Source organism: Taudactylus pleione, unplaced genomic scaffold (genome assembly GCF_031769625.1).
Source record: "Taudactylus pleione unplaced genomic scaffold, aTauple2 ptg000114l, whole genome shotgun sequence".
In the NCBI taxonomy this organism is placed as follows: Eukaryota; Metazoa; Chordata; class Amphibia; order Anura; family Myobatrachidae; genus Taudactylus; species Taudactylus pleione.
The window spans coordinates 4,792,366-4,814,931 of record NW_028284516.1 but is presented as its reverse complement, the minus strand read 5'-3'; the positions used below and the strand labels follow the sequence as shown (position 1 = coordinate 4,814,931).

Genomic DNA, 22,566 nt, shown 5'->3' with positions numbered 1-22,566 from the left:
ACTGTCCACCTCTGAATCACGCCCCGGTCCAATAGTTTGCTCCTGAACATCTGGATATTTAAAGAGAGAAGAAAAATTGAGATCCACAATGGAAGATAATCTTCATGCGTCCATTATTACAGTTTAGTCACTTGTGTTCCTCCTCAGGGGAATATCTACACCCTACTGGCCATCTTCTGGCCTCTGGTAATTGGGAGTAACCAGTTCAATTGGGAATCACCCACCTGTTAGAAGATGCATGTGGTATAAAAGACAGTAAATGTCAACAGTATCTATATAGACACCAGATGTTAGACAGTCAATAGGTCGACAGGGACAAATGGTCAACATTTTTTTTCTAACCCTAATCTTCATCCTTCACGCTAACCCTCCTCTTGGTGCCTAACCCTAACCCTCCCTCCTGGTGCCTAACCCTCCCGCCTGGTGCCCAACCGTCGGGTAGGTGCCTGTTACTAACCGTCCCTTCTAGTGCCTAACCCTCCAGTAAGTGCCTAACTCTAACCGTTGGGGTAAGTGCCTAACCCTCACCCTTTTTTTAAAAAGTAGTGTCGACCATTTGTGTCGATCGTTCGGCACGGTTGACAATCGCCCATGTCGACATTTAATGTCGACCTTTTGTCCCTGTCGACCTATTGTCTATCATCTGGTGTCTATCTAGACATTGTCAAGTTTTTACTGTCTATCTATAGTCAGGATACCTTAGAAAATCACTGCAGTTTATGTTATGTTTTGTTGCATTTATTCGCTTAGTCCACCTCAGAACATATCAAATAATTGTTATAAACTTGGGTCCAGAATGTCGACCTAATGTCCCTGGTTGCTCAGCAGTGACTTACCTGTCAGGGCATCTTCAGCGTCATCTTCCGGATCCCAGCAGCCATGTGACCAGCATTTCTGGCGGACATGTGTGACGAAGCAGCGGATTGGGTGACCATTTTACCCATAATCCTCCCCCTAGTGCCATTCAGATTTGTGGCCACTCAAAATCAGGCCATGTGTGTGTAGATTGTTTATGCAAGAATCAATATTGTGGATTCAGGGCATATACGATGGAGGGTCAAGCTGTTAGGTGTAAAAGGGCACAACTTGGTGGTACAAAAGGGGCACATGATAATATATTAAGTGAAAGGGGCACAGTCTAGTATAATTTGTCAGGGGTATAGGCTTCAGTTAAGGGGGGTATCCACCAGACGATAAAGTTGAACGATTGAACGATAATGATAAAATCGTTCGATAATCGTTCAAACATCGTTTGCAAATCGTGCAGTAATTGTTTCTAACGATGTACGATGCGCGGTCCCACTGGTCGTTTGATCGTCTCCTCCATCGACTGAACATGCAGGTCAATTTGACTCGATTGCTTACAAATCGTTTACACATCGTTCACGCTGAACGATCAAACGATGAACCACTATCTGCCCACTATAGCTGAAAGCTCTCAATCACAGATTAAAACAACATCGTTTATTGTTAGATCTTTTGCAAATCGTTCAGAGTGGAAGATCATATTTCAAGGGAAACTTCAAGGGAAAATCGTTAAGAGGTTGGACAGGGATAAAATCGTCTAGTGGATGCCCCCCATAACATGTGGAAGAGCACACAGCAGGAATTACATCCAAATGATTTTTAGCTGCATGTCACAAAATTAAATTATGTAATTGCTGAGTATGATCAAGGTATTTTGTTAATGTAAAAATATTTTTTCTAAAAACTGATAATTGACATATTTCACAATGCGCCATGTAATGCTTTACAGATCTGTATAACACTAGTTCATTCACTTTGTTTTTACTGGGTTGGGTATGGGAGACCAGCAGTCAGGATGCCTTCTGTCAAAAGACCGACAGGGGCTCTGTAATATCCTAGAACTACTCCCTTCACCCCTTAACTCTCCCTTCCTGCATCCTAAACCCTTCCCCCTTAGTGCCAAACTCTAACCCCCCGATGGTGCCTAAACCTATCTCCCCCCCCCGTCCGCAGCCTAACCCTAACCTCCCACCCCCCTCAGCCAAACCCTACACCCCCCCTGGGGTGCCTAATCCTAAACCCCTCCTCATCAGCGGCTAACAGCTAACACGGCCCACTATACTTACGTTCGGGATGCCGGCTGTCGGGATTCTGGCGTCGGCATCTCAACTGATGTCGGGATTCAGGCGCCAGTGTTCTGGCCACAGGCCGGGATTTCAACCGCCGGCATCCCGTGCATCGGTAGGTTTGGGTATGGGAGACCAGCAGTCGGGATGCCAGCTCTCAAAAGACTGACAGCGGCATCCCAATAGGGGCTCCGTAATTATCCTAACCCTCCTCCCTTCACCCCCTAATCCTTACCCTCCCTTCCTGCATCCTAACAGCTGACTACATCCCGTTTTTACCTAATGCACATTTCATCAGTTATTTAGCACATAACAAGAAGTCCATTAAAAATATAACAAATTACTTTTAAACCTATAGTCTCTACATGTACTGTATGTTCTATATAGGCTAAAGAATATAATTTAAAGAAGAACATAATGGACAATGTATCATTTTAATTTCACACAACCATAGCTACAAAGTGTTCTGACTTCATGGTAGGAAGCTTTGCCCTCAGTCAGACTGGCCGACCGTGCTTCAAGAAACCGGGCGCTAATTTATGACGCCTTTATTTGCCGCTACCCAATAGCAACGCAAGGACAAGACTAGAGAGTGTGAGCCAATCTAGAGCTGGCAGGGCGGAACCTCTCGCAGTAGGCGTTGTCTAGTTCCGAAAGCTGATTGGCTGGTACGATGTGACGGTACTCCGGGAAGGTCGTGACGTCACGCTGTGGAGTGACGCCAGTGTGGTGATGCGGGGAAGGTGACAGTGCACTGCTGGGCACTGGCAGGCAGTATGGACGAGGAGACCGTACTGCTCAGACAGCACCGCAAGGAGAAGAAGGACCTGCAGGGTGAGGGCTTTCGTTATCTGTCTGATGCAGCTCTGTATGCTCTAAATATGTGAATATATATATATATATATATATATATATATCAGGCATACTATCCCTTGAAACCAGGACACTAATGAATTACACAGGTTCTGTGGCTGGCTGACTTAGAGCCTGGATTTCTCCTGGTTATTTTAATCAGCCACAGAACCTGTGTAAATCATGAGTGTCCTGGTTTAAAGGGATGATCTGGCAAGTATATATATATGTGTGTGTAAGTAGAAATACTGTTGCTTTGAAGGGGTGTACTTGGTCTGCAACATTATTTAGGTAGGTGGTACCTGTCAAAGTGACATCCACATGAATGCCAGGGCCCAAGGTTTCCCAGCAGTACATTGCCCAGAACATCACACTGCCTCCGCTGGCTTGTCTTTTTAACATAGTGCATACTGGTGTCATCTCTTCCCCAGGTAAACGATGCACATGCACCCGGCCGACCGCATAATGTAAAAAAACCATGATTCTTCAGACCAGAACACCTTCCATTGTCCACGTGCCCATTATAGGCGCTTTTGGCACTGGGCAGGTGTCAACATGGGCACTCTGACCGGTCTGTGGCTACGCAGCCCCATACCCAGCAAGCTGCGATGCACTGTGTGTTCTGACACCTTTCTGTCATAGCCAGCAGTCACTTCTTTCAGCGATTTGTACTACAGTAGCTCCTCTGTGGTATAGGAGCAGACTAGCTAGCCTTCGCTACCCACATTCATCAATGAGGCTTTGGCACCCATCACCCTATCACCGGTTCAACGGTTGTTCTTCCTTGGACCACTTTTGGTAGACATTATCCACTGCATACCAGGAACACTCCATCAGACCTGCAGTTATGGAGATGCTATGACCCAGTCATCCAGCCATCACAATTTGGCCTTTGTCACAGTCGCTCAGATTCTTACGCTTTGCCCATTCTTATGCTCGCCTAGCGCAATGAAGGACGCGCCGAGCACCTGCCTTCCTCCTTCCATCAAGAATCACCCGTTGCAGCATACTTGACCTCATGATGGCGTCACGCTGAAGAGGAGCAGGGGGGCTGCAGAGCTCCGCACAAATAAAAAAAAAAATGTAGTGGAGGTGGAAAAAAGTAAATAAAAACAACGGAAAAATGGTGCCGTGTACGATAGAAAATGGGACAAAAGCTATACAAATATATAATGGTGCGTGGAGGACAAAAAAAATGAAACATCATTAATTTAAATACTTTCTGTTTGTAAGAATAGATGTATTTATATATTCTAAATAAATACGGTTTTTGATTACCTTTTTTTATTTTACTTTGACCCTTGGCCAAATGTTTTTGTCTGTGTTTGGCCCTTTACAGCTGCTTGAGTTTGAGACCCCGGCCTATACTGTATTGGGCATGGTGTGCTGAGCAGCCTTTTAAACTAGTAGTATTTTTTTAAATGTCACATTCCTTGTGAACTTGCCATAAGAACCTGCGCTATCTACATCCACCTACCACCAATCCTCCATATTCCTGGAACTAATAAGCAGTGATTCTTTGACTGGCTGCTACATGTAGAATAGTAATGTACCTCCGCTATATCATTCTGGGTAAAGGGGGGCATCCACTACACAATTTTAGCAGGCGATTGAACAATAACGACGTCGTTATCGTTCAAAAATCGTTTATAAATCGTGCAGTGTTTGGTCGTTAACGATCAATGATGCGCGCTCCCGCTGGTCGTTTGATCGTCTTGTCAGTCACTGAACATGCAGGTCAATTTCACTTGATCTATTAAAGATCGTTTGTAAATCGTTTGTAAATCGTTCAGACTGAAAGAAATTTCAAGGGAATAAATTAAGGGAAAATCGTTTAGAGATTGGACAGGGAGTAGATCGTCTAGTGGATGTGGCCCTTAACAGCTACAAGCAGAATGTGGTGCGCACATAACTGGAGTTTCAGTTGCCTTCTTAGCCTCTCCAAATTAATGCGCCTTCCTTTTTTTTTTTTTTGTATTGTATTCAAAGCAATATAATATATACAATGTAAATATAAAACATACAATCATATTAATGTCAATGAACACATTTTTATTTTTATGGGAAAAGGATGAAGAAAAATGTCATTTTTGGAAAATTTCAGATCAGATAAAAAAACATTAAGATAATTAGGAGAGACTGCTGTGACGGATGAGAACAGTAGAGACTGCTGTGACGGATGAGAACAGGAGAGACTGCTGTGACGGATGAGAACAGGAGAGACTGCTGTGACGGATGAGAACAGGAGAGACTGCTGTGACGGATGAGAACAGGAGAGACTGCTGTGACGGATGAGAACAGGAGAGACTGCTGTGACGGATGAGAACAGGAGAGACTGCTGTGACGGATGAGAACAGGAGAGACTGCTGTGACGGATGAGAACAGGAGAGACTGCTGTGACGGATGAGAACAGGAGAGACTGCTGTGGCGGATGAGAACAGGAGAGACTGCTGTGACGGATGAGAACAGGAGAGACTGCTGTGACGGATGAGAACAGGAGAGACTGCTGTGGCGGATGAGAACAGGAGAGACTGCTGTGGCGGATGAGAACAGGAGAGACTGCTGTGACGGATGAGTACAGGAGAGACTGCTGTGACGGATGAGAATAGGAGAGACGTTGTAAAAGGGACCAAGTGGTATTTTCAAAAATCTTCATAATGTTGTAAGTGTCAGTAGGTTAATAAGCTAAATACAATTCCCACTTTGAATAAAAAAATCTTAACTCCTTTTTGGATATCATAGAGAGCAGCACGTCTGTCAGAATAGAGAGAAGTTAGCAATTCAAATTGTCAGATTTCTATAAATGGGACGGTCTTCGACAGCCAGTACTGTAAAATCAATTTTCTAGCCAAAGTTGTGAGGATTGTTATGTCTTCCCTTTAAACACTTGGATCTTCTTATATGTGACTTTCTTTACCAATATGTGCCTCATGATCCAGTGTTACATTGTTTCTCCTGTTTACATTTTGTAGCCAAGATTCAGAGCATGAAAACTTCTGTGCCCAAGAATGACAAGAAGAGAAGGAAACAGCTGACCGAGGACATTTCCAGGATGGAATCTGAGCTTGATGACAGGCACAAACTGGAGCTTGCGGCATTGTCATCGAATGAATCTGTGCAAACAGAGGTGACTACCGCCATGGTTCCTCCCCCACTCCAAAAATATACTGATAGGTTAATTGGCTCCCAACACAAATGAACCCTAGTGTGTATGTGTGTGCGCATATAATAGGGAATATAGAGTGTAAGCTCCACTGGGGCAGGGACTGATGTGAATGACCAAATATTCTCTGTAAAGTGCTGCGGAATATGTATGCGCTCTATAAATAACTGGTAATAAAAATAAAATAAGATAAGGTTGTTGTAAACTGGGTTCATTCTGTAATAAATACCTTGACCAAAAGCTTAGCACGTTTACAAGCACATACAGACGCACAGGGAAGCAGGCTGTGTGACCTTTATTTCTAGGAATGTGTTAGGTAATTAAGAGAACACAGGTAATTTTGATAGTTCCCATGTTCCTGATCCGCTAATATTCAGGGGTATATTTATCAGTTTGATTTCGCATTCGATTTTATGCTCAATTTAGCTCACCTGAAATTAAATTGAATGTAGATATCACTATCAAAATCCCACACTTACAAAAATTAGATTTTCTATATCGAATTCGATGTGGTTCGATTTTAACTAGTGATTTCTAGTTTGATTTTTGGGGGGGGGGTTACTGGGCCGCAGCATTATTTATTTATTCTTTTTACACTTTTAATAGGTTTATTCACACAGAAGCATGCACATATCTCACTGATCTGTGTGTGTTTCTGTGTAACTGGCACCTGCTCATGCTAAAATTACCAGCATGAAGCAGGTCTATTATTTTGGGGATTTGATGTGCGATTTTTGGGTTCGATTTGTCTTTGATTTGCAAATCGAATTTTAGTAAATCTGGGGATTATATATTCCTCCATGGGAAACCATCGATGTTTTGCTGATTATTCGATTTTTAGTGGGATTTGACTGGGATTCGGTTTTATGTTCGATGGCAAAATCGAATGTAAATCTAAATGTGAAATCACTCAAAATGGAACTTTGATAAATATACCGCCTAAGAGGCTGTTTGACCTCCTGTTCTAGTTCTGTGCCAGCTTGGAGATGATTTTGTGGTTACTTACTGTAGCCCTGAGTTGCATATGCGGAGTGAAGAATAGAAGGTACTAGGCTTCTTATTTACTTACTAACTTGCCAATAAAGAAATAAGAAATATTCCATCCTGTCCTCCATATTTGCCTGCGGATGGGGTCTGGCTGGAGGAGTAGTCAGTGCAGAGGTCGAACATGTATGTAAATCCTCTTGGATATTGCACGAAGCTGGGTTATATGTAATAGCGCCATCTACCATACGGCACCGCTCTGCTCCAAAGACGTCTCAGAGTTGGTTACAAATATTTGTGTGTGAATGCGCTAAATGATTGTTAAAACCTGGTGATAGGTTATGTAATTCCTGCTTTATGGTTGTTTTTTTTTCATGTTTATTTACACCTGCATCTTTTTCTTTCCCAGCTGAGCAGCATTACTAATGGCGTCACCGGTGTAGATCTTGGAAGTGAGGTGTCTGTTCATCAACCGCGCGTATCCAAAGCACAGAAGAGACGGGTGAGAGGTGTTCTCCTTTTTTTTTTTTTTTTTATTACATTTATTTCTTTGTTTTACTTTTTCAAGTGAGATAGCAAAGCTTTTAACTTTCAGCTACAGGCAAATGCTAATCCATTGTCCTTTCTTGATTGTTCTGCTTTCCTGCCTATTATGGTTAATGGTGGCACAGTGGACAGCATTGCTGCTTTACAGCGCTGGGGTAGAGAATTCCTGAATTTTTGTACAAATTGCAACATCACCTATATAAAATGAATTGTTTTGTTTGTCTGTCTGTCCGGTTATGCATTCGGACACCCCTGCATTGATTGGGATGAAACCAATGCAAGGTGGTTCAGTTGGATCCTGGACAGTTTTTAGGGGGGTTAGGGTCCCGGTCAGACATCCCGTTGGTGTACGCTGGGCAGAACTTTGACCCGGGGAACCTGTTCTGGGCCTTCCACTGGATGGATTTGGATGAAAACTTCGCAGAGGGGTGGCTAATGGTCTGGGATTCCTAATACAGGGGTTCGAGCCCCGGTTGGACCTCACGGCAGAGTGCACCGGGCAGAACTTTGACCCAGGGAGCCTGCTCTGGGTCTTCCACTGGATGGATTTGGATGACATCACATAATATGGACAAAAACTTCAGAGTGATATCATTGGATCCCAGAAGACAAATTTTCCGGTGGAAACAAAGACCAGATATTATATGCGTTATAAGGTCATAATATTTAAATAAGTATTAACAATAGGGGGCAGCATTGCCTCAAATATGGTTATTGGCACAGTATTACAACAAGTGACATTGACATTTATATGTTCAAGGTTCCTTGCTAAAAGCAAACAATATCACACAATCTTGGATGCAACTAGTCAAAATATGTAACTAAAGCACATTCCTTTGAGAATCCTTCTAATAAAACAGTAAAATATTTGGTTAACGTTGTTGAATATTAAGCTGCGTATCTAAATTAGTAGAAAAACATTTTAATAATATTAATACACTCACTAATATATACTTTAAAAGTACTCTGAACAGTTGAACAACAAAATGGAGCAGCAGCTATTTTGTTTTTATAACCACTCACAACCTACTAGGGGGGTTGAGGTCTCGGTCAGACCTCCCGTTGGTGTACGCTGGGCAGAACTTTGACCCTGGGAGCATATTCTGGACCTTCCACTGGATGGATTTGGACAACATCACATAATAAAACTTACTAACTTGAAGATTTAAACCTGGGCAACGCCGGGTACCTCGGCTAGTGTTAATATATTTTGTTTGGTTGTGCGTTATTGATAATTGTTTGTTTGATGCTGGACATGTTTGGAGATTTAGGTAGCCAATATGGTTCTACAATGTATTGTCCCATCCTGGTCATTGATGAGCCAATCTTTCTCCCTTCCACCTTCACTCCAGCATGAGTGGCCAATTCCTGCTGCATTTAATATTGCACATTTTATTTTTATCATGGCACTAGCTGCTGATTTCAGTTTCTTAAAAGGATTTGTGTAACCTTTGTAGGAGAAGAAAGCCATCTTAGAAAAGGAAAGAGACGAGCGCATTGCGGAGGCTGAAATCGAGAACCTGTCTGGAGCTCGGCACCTGGAAAGTCAGAAGCTCGCAGTTATTCTGTCAGAGAGACAGCTGCAGATTAGACAGATCCCATCAGACGGTCACTGCATGTACCGAGCCATCGAACACCAGCTGAAGGAGCGAGAGAACAGCCTGACTCTCACAAGTCTCAGGCACCAAACTGCGGACTATATGCAAAGCCATGCAGATGATTTCCTCCCGTTCCTCACTAATCCCACCACAGGAGACATGTACACTCAAGGTGAGAGAGATTTATACACAAATTAAATGGTAAAGAACAATTCCACCCAAAACTAAAATAGATGTAGTTTTGGATCTAATTCAAAGCATTTAATAATTACAATTGTGCATTTCTTGGATGCAGCCTTTTGTGAATCCAGTCCCATCATTGTACCCCTTGGACTGTTTCAAGCAAGTAAAGTGTGTGTCCGTACCCACTGGCCATGAATTTCCCCTCTGCGGTAACGGAGTACTGAAGTGCTTTGGTCTGACCATTTTGCACACACGTACGTGCAACGTCATAATTTCACGAATAAGTAGTCTGGGTTTAAAGGATCAAATCTCTAACCCGTAACAATACAGCATCTTTTACTACAACAGTAGAAACACTCATTACTATTAATTGTTGGGTACAGCGCATGCCATTCAGAGAACAAATTCTATATACCCCCCCAAAAAAGTTTGTAAATTCTTCTGCAGATATTCTTCAATTATTTTAATCCATTTATACATATTTACTATTAATATGTCAGTATATATTCTAAAGACCAATAGTCAAACCAGGGGCATTTCTAGAGAGGAGGGGGCCCGTGTGCAGTCTCCGACACGGGCCCCCTCCTCTCCGTCCGGCAGCGCACTGAGCTGTGCGCGGTCAGCGCCGGAGTTATAGACTCTGGGCACTAGAGTGTGCCCAGAGTCTACAGTGTATGCACAGGTCACCGGGAAAATGGTCGCGGCAGCCATTTTCCAGTCGTTTTACAGCGCCGGACCCCCGCTCCGACGTGGGTCTCCAGAGAGGTAAGTAATATTATGGGTGCAGGGTGTGTGGCCCCCCTGGACCCAGGGGCCCGTGTTCCCCGCACACTCTGCACCCATTATAGAAACGCCCCTGAGTCAAACAGTGAAAGCTTAGAATCAGCAGGGAGGCAAGCACACAATTTTGTGAATATGACAAAAGGCCTTGAAGGGTTATATAGATTTATGTGACTAGAGGGCATTCTGGCCAGCATACTCATTCTCATTGATTCGTGTCTGAGTGGGGAAAATATGGAGTTAGTGTCCACGTCTCATATGTAATACATAGGTAGTAGGTAGGGAAGAGTGTCAGTGATAGCTATACAGTGTGAGTAAGGTTGAAAATATAGACATTAATCCCTCAAATTCAACTTCTCATAGGTACTAGCTGTGTTGATCCAAAGGAAAGGAAACGAAGACCCCAATTGGTTGCCAACTTATTGTCACAGGGGGAATCCTTCAAGATCATAAAAATTTAAATTCCCTGGAGTGGTCACCCCCATAAAGTTCTCTACTAATTATATATAACGTTTCTTGTACGTGGTAAGATCCATGTGGCAAGGAATCCAAGAACTTGTCCTATGTTCCTGGTGCTCCTCGCTTCCATCCACAGGTGATAACCATTTGTCCTCTGTACGGCCCTTGGCACAAAAAGTTTGTTCGACAAATATTTGGTATTGAAAGTTGATGTATTTAATTACATCACCTCTAAAGCAACTTTTTACTTACAACCCCCCCCCCCCCCCCCCCAAAGACCCTGGTTCTCCTAACCACTCTTTCATCACGTTCCCTTCCCTTTGCTGATAAAGTTGCCTCTGAACTCTCTCCGGTTTTCCTATGTCCTACTTACAGAATACCCCCTAACCGTCCGCTCTCAGGACAGGAGGAATGTCCCACCACCGTGGGTGTCATCTCGATTCTCAGTGTTTGGGGGGAGTTCCCCACACACAATTATATTTTTCTGATCAAAACGGCTGCCAGGAGTGTAAAGCCCCCCCCCCCAGTCCGGCTTTGTCGAATGTCTGAATGTTGGTAGGTATGCTTGGTGAGGTGCTCAAAATTGTGCTGGGTACTCAAGATATGGTGTAACCAGTTACTTCATAATTCTGTATTATACATATACCTTTATCCCCATTTTGTGTATGATATTATTCACTTATTATTAGTAACTTTTATTAGTTAGGCACCACAAAGTGTATGCAGCATCTGTCTGGCACTGTGTGCTGTTACACTGCTTTCTGTCAGCTAGTATCACTAAATCCTTTCCCCCCTCAGTTTCCCTATTGCTGTATTGCATGTAATGTGTAGTATCACAGTTCTCATCCCCTCGGCCTAGATGCAAAACATTTGTGTAATCGTGTTTTTTGCCACATGACAGCCCAGTCTCCAATTCTGTGTAAATCTTTTGGTAGCAAGTAGCTCTCTTACAAGAGTATTAATAAAACTATTAATAAGCACTTGGCTCAACACCGATCCATCTATCTTTAGCCTTTATAGTTCAAGCTTCAACTAGTTCCCTATCCATATACATACTTTCTTCCTAAACTTTGTAGTTGCATCTTACATAGCTTACCATACTGTTATGTGGAATAGTATGAAATACTATCATAGAATCAAAATATATACCCCACCTCCCCCCTTCAAAGGAATTGGTATGAAATTCCGCCGGTTCGATTCCCGGCAGCGGCAGCCCGACATCAGCAGAGATCCCAGCAGCGGAAGCCCGACAGCGCTGGAAATCCCGACCGTGGATAGGTAAGTATTGTCTAACCTAACCTAACCCCCCTAACTTTAACCCTCAGGGGTGCCTAACCCTGATCCCCCCTCTAAGTGCCTAACCATAACCACCCCCTTCCCCTCTGCCTAACCCTAAGTCCCCCCCCGGGGTGCCTAACCCTAACCCTCCCTCCCCCTAGCCTAACCCTAACCCTCCCGGGGGGGGTGCCTAACCCTAAGTCCCCCCCCTGGGAGCCCTAAACCTAACCCTCCCCACCGCGGCTGTCCGCTTGCGGCGCCCGGCATCACTACGATCGGGATGCCAGACGCTGGTCTCCTGGCGTCGGGGAAATGCTGGGCATCTACATCTAGACGCCCGGCATTTCACCCTTGCCGGGATATGACAGTCGGGAAGCCGGCTGCCGGTATTTAGGCAGTCGGCTTTCCGATTGCATACCCCTTCAAATGTCCTGATTTTAGGTATCCCACCATAGCTCTAGCCTTACATTTTTCTCTAACTGTTGGGTATATTGGGAGGTAGGCTCTGTCACCCTCCACATATTGTAGAAGAATGGTCCCAAAGATAATATAACCATGCCCCCTTAGGACACCACCCACAGTCCATTTTCAGATTGTCCCGATTCCTACAATTATATTACTGGGACATGTGCAAAATTAAGTTTTAAGTAATAATTCTAACATTCTGGTGCCGTTTTATTCCATGGAGAAAGTGGTTATTGTTTGTGATGGGACTGATGTAGAAAAATTCATTAACTTTATTTAGTCACGTTACAAGACTGCGCAGTCTATTGTAACAAAGTTATATTGTCTTTTATACAGAAGAATTTGAAAAGTACTGCACTGAAATAGCAAATACACCAGCCTGGGGTGGCCAGTTAGAGGTAAGTGCAACCATGTAATTTATAATTAAAGCCATACCTTTACTATAGTGCCCCAAGTATCCATATAGCTCACTTAATAGATCTAATGTACCTTATATATTTCCTGGCTCTGAACACTTTGGAGGTAGCCAATATCAATTCACTAGGAGCTAGAGATATCGCTGAGGTTCAGGTAGAAAGTTATGAGCGTGGTCACTAGGCCCTAGGGAATGTCCGTCTCTATACTGATGCTGAAATACCGACTCCTATCTTAATCCCGACGCCGGAATCCAGGAGGACGCGTGCCCGAATGAAGGTAACCCGGGTGCCCATAGAGTTATCCGCGAGGTGGGTTAGGATTAGGTCAATTAGCAGGGTTAGCGTTAGGTTTTGGGGAGTAAGAGGTTAGGGCAGTGGTTCCCAAACTGTGTGCCGCTGCACCCTGGGGTGCCTCGGGACACTTGCAGGGGTGCCTAAGGTTGGTGGTCCAGCACCAAATCAAATTCTTTATGGTCAGTGTAATGTAAATATGTGGACAAACAGAAGCACAAACCTGTCCACCACATAACTGACCCTAAGGAGGGTTAGGGGGAGGAGGGTAAGTATATTGTCGGGATACCAACCATCTGGATGCCGCTGTCGGTATTGTGACCGGAGGCATCCCGACAGCCGGCATTACACATACTCATTCCGGTCCTAGTGAGTGGATGAGCTGTTTCCTCTGTGCGCCGCTATTGCATGCGCTTTTAGTATTGTCATAGGACCTCTAGGGGCTTATTTTCTAAACGTCGTCTTTGCGACCCACTTGATGCTGCACTTTATTAGTATTTGCTGTTTGAAATTTTGCAGGCAAAAATGCAGATAATTGGCAGATTTAAAAACCGCTGTTTAGAAAATAACTCCCCTTTCCTGCGCCGATTCTTAATCGCTGCATTATTTTTTTTAAATCAGCGATAAAAATAAATAGGTTCATCTAGGTGCCCGACAACATCTGCGGCCCGGCAAACTGAAATATAATCGGTCATTTTAACTTTGGCACTCAGGGCCTGATTTAGAGCCGCTCGCTCTGAAACAGGGCGGGGAATTATTATTATTTTTCAGCTTCCAGGCCACTCACTGGTCACCCACAGCTTCTGCGAGCGGCCTGGCGATGGTCGCGATTATCGCCACCATCGGGCTTGCGAGGAGACCCTGTGGTAGGGTCTCAGGTCTCGCAAGCCCGAGTGGACTTCCTGCTTCCTGCTCTAATAGTGATGTCAGTAGGGCCACTCACAAACGCCAGGCTTTCCTAAGGGAACGCCTGTGTTTGTGCAGCCACCCCCCCCTTACCGCCTACAAAATGGGGCGAGCTGTCAATCAACATCGACAGCTGCCCCGTCTTGTAGCGAGACCCGTTGTGACGGAGTACGGGTCTCGCGCATGCGCACACCGGAGGCGGCGAATGCGCAGTCAGGGACCATCGACCCACTTGTGAGCTCTGTGCGCTCGCGAGCGGGTCTGAATCAGGCCCTCAGTCCCATAATAAAGTATATTCAGCACCTCCATTGATTTGATAAGCTGGGGGCATTAATATCTGGTCACACAAACAGCCTGCGTGTTGCGTTTTCATATAGAAGACACTTTGATATCCATCTGATATTTAGCGTTTTGTCTTTGTGATTCAGCTCCGAGCTCTGTCACACATACTGCAGACTCCAATAGAGGTGGTCCAGGCAGAGGCCTCGCCTATTGTCATTGGTGAGGAATATTCCAGCAAGCCAATCACTGTAGTGTAAGTATCCTGGGAGGCGGTATTATTATATGTCTGATGCAAGGAGCATTTCTGTGGACTAGATTTCTTTTTATTTTTTTATTCTTGGAATTTCTAATTGAGTCATTTTCCTTTACACCACTGTAATGGTACCATCAGGGTAGGCATTGAGAAAGGTAAGTGCAGGAACTGGAATAGGTTATACTCTCTTGCTCCACCTTGTTCACCATTGTATTCCTTCAGGTGTAAGGAGATGATTTTATTTTTTAGAAGCCCCAGATATCCTCTGTAAGAGTGTTGAGTGCCCCCAGTTCCTTACCTTCTCTTTGGTGTGCTAGTGGACGGGAAGCAGGAAACATCTGGGTAGGGAATCCTATTTGCAGGTGGCGCATCCTCCAGCGCCCAGAGACCCTTCCTGGCCTCGATAAATGGAAGTGCTAGACTAAAGCTTGGGTACACACTACACGATATGTAAACCCAGCGATCCGACGGGCATCTGGACATGCGACGGGCCAACATATTGGGCGGCTGGTACACAGACGATCCTGTGCCCAACCGCCGGATATGTCGGCCCCTGCCGTATCCCGCTGCATGGTGTCATCAGTTGCATTGTCAGATTGAGCTGCATATAGGGCCAACCTGGCGATGCCACTGACGACCAAATGGGAGCGCGCTTGGCCCGAAATCGTATATGCACATTAGACGATATTAAAGAAATATTGTCTAATGCTTTGGTTCTCAAACTCTGTCCTCAGGACCCCGCACAGTTCACGTTTTCGAGGTCACCCTGCAGCTGGACAGCTGTATTCATTACTCACTGACACATTTTAAAAGATATGAGCTAATTATTTCACTTGTGATTCTGTGAAGAGACCTGGAAAACATGCACTGTTTGGGGACCTGAGGACCGAGTTTGAGAACCTGTGCGCTAATGTGTACCCATCTTAAGTTCCAGCAGTTTTCTATGTCTTACCTGCACATTTTGAGGACCCAGCCTGACTTACACTGTGGTTATGGGGACTTATTTGAGATAAAGGCTGTTTTACTCTGTGCCTTGACCTGCATGACCGAAAAAGTCCCCCACTCCCCTCCCCTACCTGGAGACACTATGAAGTGCCAACAGCCATGAAATTCCATTCATTGTATTCTGTTACTTCTGCTCGCCATTTATTAAGAGTGAAAGTGACACAAAAAAATGTAGCTAATAGTTTTAACTAAATCTCTGGATTCAAGGGGGAGGTGCATCAAGCTGTTTAAAGAGTGGGCAAGTGGAGACGTTGCTCATAGCAACCAATCAGCTTCTACCTTTTTTAATTTTATAGTATGTACTTGAAAAATGCTATCTGTAAGCTGATTGGTTGCTGTGGGCAACTGTTCCACTCTTTCCACTGCTTGATATTCTATCATTTTACTTTCTACCCCCTATGATAGCATAGAAAACTAGTTATCCTCTTCTTTGCTAAGGGCGAGTGGGACTCATCCACCAGATGTGCATTAAAACTGTTAAGGATGAGCCCTGTTCATCCTAAGCACTGTAGTTTAAATGGAGGGGGGGCTTGGACACAATGATGTAATTAAACCCAGTCCCATCAGCGCCAAAATACTGAAATCAACTGCCAGGTGCCAGGGAATGGGGGGGTAGTAAAAGTGCTCTATCTCCCTAATCCTGGCATCCTCAGACTCGGGGCTACACTTGTTTGATCACCAAATAATAACCCGTACACTAAAGAAATCATTAAGAAATCCAGGGATAGGGGAGGATCGCCCCTATTTTGGATCCAAATAACTCAGGGGTACCTTGATTTCAATTTGTTTAGTTCAATCTTTCACATTATTTGGCTCCTCAGTGGCTCTTGTCTGGTGTAGATTTTATTTTGACAATTTACGTATATAATCCTGTATTTTGCTGTTTTGGAAAGGTGGATTAATGCCGAAGCAAGAACCTTGGTGGTGGTTAGAAAGGAAAAATACCCACATATTGCTTTTTAGTTAACTTTCCTGCAATTTCTATACAGGAACACTTTTACGGGCTATTTTGGGAAATTTTAAATTGCTCTGTGAGGAGATTATTATTATTATTATTATACTATATGCGCCACAAGGGTTCCGCAGCCCCTTACATAGTACATAAACAAGAAAACAGTGACATATAGTGCAAGACAAGTACATGGTATATAAACATTAGCAGGATGGCAAAAGTCACGGGTTAGGTGCTGTTGTAAGGAGTATAGAGTAGATAACAATATAAGTAAAGGAAGGAAAAGCACATGAGGGAAGAGGGCCCTGCTCATGAGAGCTTACATTCTATAGGGGAGACACAGATGGGGTAGACAGTGAGCATGGGACAGAGGGTTAGGATGACAGATGGGTGGATTCCTATTTTACAGTATGTGAGGAAGTCATTTGGATTAAGATTTACGCCACTGACATTCTACTTTACGTGAGAGTTTTATAGGAGTCTTTGGAAAGCTTCGGTTGTGATTTCAGTTTACATGAAGATGGGTAGCTGAAGCCACTTCATCAAGGGCTATTTAAAGATAAAAACAAATTAATGCTATTTTCAGAGAAGTCTTCTGAAAAAAAAAACCCAAGGGATAAATTGTGTGCGTCTACTGTACACATAAATGACTGATATTGATGCAGAGAAGGAGTTACATATTGTTATCATAAATATGGCATCATGCTCCGAAAACCTGTCTGCGTATTTTCACTTTATATATAGCCAACCAGTGACTTTTCACCAGAGCATTTTTTTAGCATGACACTGTAATGTAGTGAGCGTGATGACCTTTACGCACATAACGCAGTCTGTATTGGTTAAAACCTTGGCGCAAATCTTGCATTCACTATGAAGACCCATTTTATTTAATATTGATGTATATTCCACACTAAGGGGCCTATTTATCAACAAATATTTGCAGGATGTACCCCCCCAGAAAGTTGGATGTATATAGAGGGTGAGATATCTGCTGTGGTCCCCCGTTTTCAACTGCAAAAGCAGCTCCCATAAGTTTCTATGGGGGCTTCTTAATTAACTATTTACCAAGCTCCGCAATGCAAATTGTTTCGGAGTTTAGTCCCTGGTATCTAACATCATCTATAGATGGCATTAACCATTGTAGCCTATAAGCTACACTGTAATAGTTACCGGGAGAGGCCCTGGCTTGCAATGGCCGGTCACATGTGCGTGGTCGGCAGATCACGCATGATCAGTAGCGCGGCGAGGTCCTGAAGGAGAAGTGAAGTGATCGCATTAGCACTTCTAACACATAGCAGGGACAAGCCCCTTTTGAAGCCCCCTGTCCCTTCATGTGATTCCTAATACATTTGGGTGATACTTAATTTCTTATTGCAGCGATAATTATAAGAAAATAAGAAATGATAAAATAAGAAATTATAATTATTGCGTCTGTGATGATTAATATACCCATAAAACAATATTTTCCTTTTTTAATATATAATCTCTTTGTGAATCTATATTGCATGTCTGTTTGAGTATTCTATCATTTTCATTACTGTTCAGACTTGGTCATATGAATTCTATATTATTATTATAGCTGTCTGTTAAACGCTACATGCTAATGTATAAATGTGACCTTTTTTGTTTTCTTTTCAGATATATGCGACATGCTTATGGGCTGGGAGAGCATTATAACTCTGTAGAACCACTAAATATTACGCCTGCAGACTAGTTCTCTCTGTCGAATGTCCAGTGCTGCTGAAAAACCCATCATAAATTAAAATGTGATTATTCATATTCAAGAGCACATTAGTCTAAACACAAGAGACAGACTTTTTGTGAGCTGGATCAATATTAATGAGAATGCGGGCCTATGAAGGCAGTAGGAAATCATGAATATTATACAGGTCTCATAGAAGTTCCTAGAAAATAAGCTTCATACTACTTCTGGCCTCAAAATGGCTGCCAACACTATGTGCAAGTGCCAGGCCATGAAGTGTTTTGATGATGCTGCTGGTTACTGATGAATTGATAGGATGTATTTTTATTAATATTGTTTCAGACCACAAAATGGCTGCCGCTATTTTGTAAGGCAGTGGTTGCACTTTAAAGATTTTTTTCATTTTTTTTTATTCAATTGAAAGAAGTTGAAGATCTGACGACTCATGGAAGGGGCGCCTCCTAAAACCTTGTACTTTGCCAATGGCTACCTGTAGCATGGGGTATTATTTACGTATTGAGTGCTCCCCATAGATCTACATTATATCACACCAAGCATTAGCCATTGTGATGGCTGCAGGCGACATTGAAAGCTTCCCTAAAGCTTGGTACACACTTGTAGATCTATCAATCATTCGAACAATATATCGGTAGCGCATAGGTGAGTGTGTACACCCGATATGTCTGTGAATGACGTCCACCCTGCAGCACAGCTGATTCCGATATATCATGCAGATATATCAGTGAATGTGTGTGCGGGCCACCTGTCCACCGCCCATACCCTGGCTGCAGGGACCGCCGACATTGATATAAGAAATAGGCGGGAAAATTAGGTGCCCGCCCAGTTGTGATGTCTGGCCAGACATATTGAGTAGCCGATTGGTAAATGTGTATAGTTTACCAAATGGGCTGCTGGGTCGGGTAAGTGTCTGCTCAGCTTAAGCCCTAAGGACTGTGGATATGAAGAAGAACTATAATTACACTGCTCCCTCTTTCAATATCTACCTGGGCACAAGGGTCCGCATCAATCTGGGGGTTACAATAATTGTATCTTTAATGTATTTATGGAGGATTGTCCTTTAAAATCTGTAGCACTTGTTGGTCATCCCTAAATATCTGGTAATAAATTATTTTCTTTTTCCAAACAATTGTCTCCACTTGTCAATTGAAAAAAAAAAAAAAAAAAACCCTATATAAAAAAAATTAGCTCTTTACATATACTGTACTGCCATAATATGAGCTTGGCAGAATTTTGGTTAGAATAAAACTAATCCCCATCCCCCTTCCCATTGACTGCATTATGTTGGTCAAATCTTCTTGTGGCTTCCAGGTGTCATTATTGTTGCTTATGCCTATGGACAAGGGCCCTGATTCAGAGACGGACGCTCTGACAAGAGCGCTCGCTCTGAATCAGGGCCCACCTCCATAATTATGGAGCGTCCTCCTGGACGCTCGTATAGCTGTGGGTCACCACCCACAGCATATACGAGCGTGCAGGATGATGGTCGCGATGGTCTTGACCATCGCGACCATCACCACTGCGAGCCTAAGCCTGCGGTTGAGTTTCTCAACCGCAAGGCCCGGAGTGATTTTGGCTCTATCAGAGCCAAGATCACTCCCACTGACATCACTAGTGATGTCAGTGGGGCCGGCTTCTGACGGTAGGCGTTCCCTTGGGATTGCCTCCGTCTGGGAGGCACGCCCCCGGCACGCCCACCAAAGGGGGCGTGCTGTCAATCAACATCGACAGCACGCCCCCTTTGATCAGACACTACGAGCGAAGGAAAGTCCTTCGCTCGTCGCGTCTCGCGCATACGCAGTGCACACCATCGACCCACTTGCGAGCGGACAGCCGCTCGCGAGTGGGTCTGAATCAGGCCCAAGGTTAGTTAAACACTTACAGAGTTAAGGTGCGTACACACTGGGCGATAAAGTGGACGACTGAACGATAACGATATCGTCATCGTTCAGTTGTCCACTTTATCGCCCATTTTTAACCCCAAAAAGATGAACGATAACGACGACGCGCGTTCCCGCAGGTCGTACGTCATTATCGTTCATCGGGCTGACATGCAGGCCAACCTGACGATCTTGTCAGGTTGCTGCATGTCAGGGAATGGGGGAGAGAGCCCGGCGCTGAACGATATCGTTAATGATATCGTTCAGCGGCTGTGCTCAATGTCATGAACGACATTGAGCACAGCCTGCCAGGGACAACACTACACGATATCGCTCAGGGAGCATATCGTGTAGTGTGTACCCACCATTAGACAATTAAAAGAACTCTAGACAAAACTAAGCATTTTGGTTTGGATGGAGTTGGGTAAAAAAACAAACAAACAAAAAAAGTAAAAACAGTGCAGCTGCCCGCTCACCCCTAGCACTTTTCCAGCCATTTAGATGTCTGTTAGATATATCAATTATAGGGTCCTGAAGCAAATGCATACATTTTTAATTTTGGAATTGTTCTGTTTCAAAGGGAGAACTTGAAGAGTAAAATGGCCATCTGTTGTTTCCAGTACTTATAGGTTTAGCGAAAACAGGAGATTAAGGGTCTGATTCAGCAAGGATCACAGTTGCTGATACGCACGTAATCGGACGATTGTTACCTTATGCATATGCATCGCAGTGCGCGTGCGAGAACCAGTCACTGCAAACGGGACTGCGTTCGCAGTGACTACGCAGACCCATCGCAGAGTGATTGACACAAAGTGCCGTTTGTGACTGGTGACGTGGGAGGTGGTCGTGGAAATGCAGGGGTGCCCGTGCGTTTGAACGCAGTTGCAGGGGCGTGCATAAATTATCCACTGCGATGCCCTCTTAGTCTGAGGTCTCATAGTGTGTGATGAAGTTAGTAATTTCTAAGTAAGGTCTGACCTTGTGCAAGTATGCGTGAGACTCCGATTGTACCGATGGTTTCGCAGTGTTGCTAAACAGTACGTATGTGTGCTAAGTAAAGTGGGCGTCCTTATGTAGTGCTGCGACGCCATGAGATCGCAATAGATTAGCATACTATCACAGTTGAACTGCGTGTGTAATCGCTAATGCAATCCCAGTTGCGATATGTAGTGAATCAGGCCCTAAGTACTGGCACCTACACAAGCCACCTCTCACAAAATCACTCGGTTTCCTCTTTTAATGCAGAAGTGACCTGTTTAAATGAACAATGAACTCTTTACCAGAATTTGGCATTTACAAGTGTTCTTTTTGGAGGAGCCAGACCTCAAAATTACATATATAAACATAAGAGATAACAAGAGAATTGCACTTCTGCACAACTACCTTTGCTGCAAGAGTACCACTATCTGATAACTTGGATATGAATCCAGTGATAGATTGGGACCTTTATGTGGCCATTGCAAAAAAATCTGAATGTGGGCAGGACCAAAGCAACTATAGGAGGGGAAAACACAGCATTTTCCTAGTGAGAATCCTTCTGACTACTACATAATGCAGAGAGCATCCCAATGTTGCAGTTCAATGCAGAGACCATCTCAGTGACTGCCATACAATACAGTAAGCACCTCAGTGACTCCTACAATACAGAGAGCATCCTAGTGACCCCTATACAGCACAGAGATCATCAGAGTGACCTCAATACAGAGATTATCACAGTGACTGCCATATAATACAGAGAACATCCCAATAGTGTTACATAATCGAAGGCAAGCAACCATTTTTTTTTTCCACACCATTGATGGTTTACTCGGCACGCATATGCACAGTAGTGCAGTGTGGTGTAAAGTAAGCAGGTATTGCCTATCCCCCCCTCCAGTACTGCAAGAACTCTTCTAGACACCCTGCTGCTTATTTAGGTGTTATGCAGCATTGTTTATAAATCATGTACCTGTCCTGCATTGTCTGTACTGTTAATAACTGTTGTCTTGTGTGCTCATTTGTTTCTGTACTTTGTAAGGCGCTGTGGAACCCTTGTGGCGCCATATAAATAAAGGATGATAATAATAATAATAATTCCAAAAGGTTACCCACGTTATCCAGGGACAGAGAGAGGAGACTTCTAAACAACAAGTCATTTTCACTGGTAACCTAAAACCTACACACTGGGGTTCCCTTGAAAAGATGCACCCCATTCGTCAGGGAGGAGGGTCTGAGATGCAGGCTGGAGAGGCGGACAAACAGATCATAAACACTGAGCAGCACACTGCCTTTTCTCTCTTGCATTAGTAAAACATCAACACACACTCTCCTGTCATTGGTGGTAAAACCATCAACTGCATCAGACCCTCCAACATGACCCATTCCACCAGGTACAAAATGCTCTGCTCTTGGACTTTCCTCTTTATTTATGATTGCAGCCACCTGTGTTGAAACACCCTTCTCATCAACTACCTAGTTCAA

At 43.9% G+C, this 22,566-nt stretch overlaps 1 protein-coding gene across 1 annotated transcript; it reads left to right on the top strand.

The window, feature by feature from the left end:
* Window positions 1-2,749: 2,749 nt before the first annotated feature.
* Window positions 2,750-19,355, top strand: OTUD6B (OTU deubiquitinase 6B). Its single transcript, XM_088471389.1, has 7 exons — window positions 2,750-2,927; window positions 5,918-6,072; window positions 7,502-7,594; window positions 9,096-9,408; window positions 12,738-12,799; window positions 14,443-14,549; window positions 18,145-19,355. Exons 1-7 carry the CDS (start codon window positions 2,870-2,872, stop codon window positions 18,218-18,220), a joined length of 864 nt encoding a protein of 287 aa, XP_088327515.1. The 5' UTR covers window positions 2,750-2,869; the 3' UTR covers window positions 18,221-19,355.
* The last annotated feature ends 3,211 nt before the right edge of the window (window positions 19,356-22,566 follow it).

Excerpts from the sequence above, each read along its gene's own strand:
- OTUD6B (XM_088471389.1), top strand. The coding sequence starts at position 2,870 with ATGGACGAGGAGACCGTACTGCTCAGACAGCACCGCAAGGAGAAGAAG. Across the intron at positions 2,928-5,917 it reads GGAGAAGAAGGACCTGCAGG|CCAAGATTCAGAGCATGAAA; the intron begins GTGAGGGCTTTC and ends TACATTTTGTAG. Across the intron at positions 12,800-14,442 it reads CCTGGGGTGGCCAGTTAGAG|CTCCGAGCTCTGTCACACAT; the intron begins GTAAGTGCAACC and ends TTTGTGATTCAG.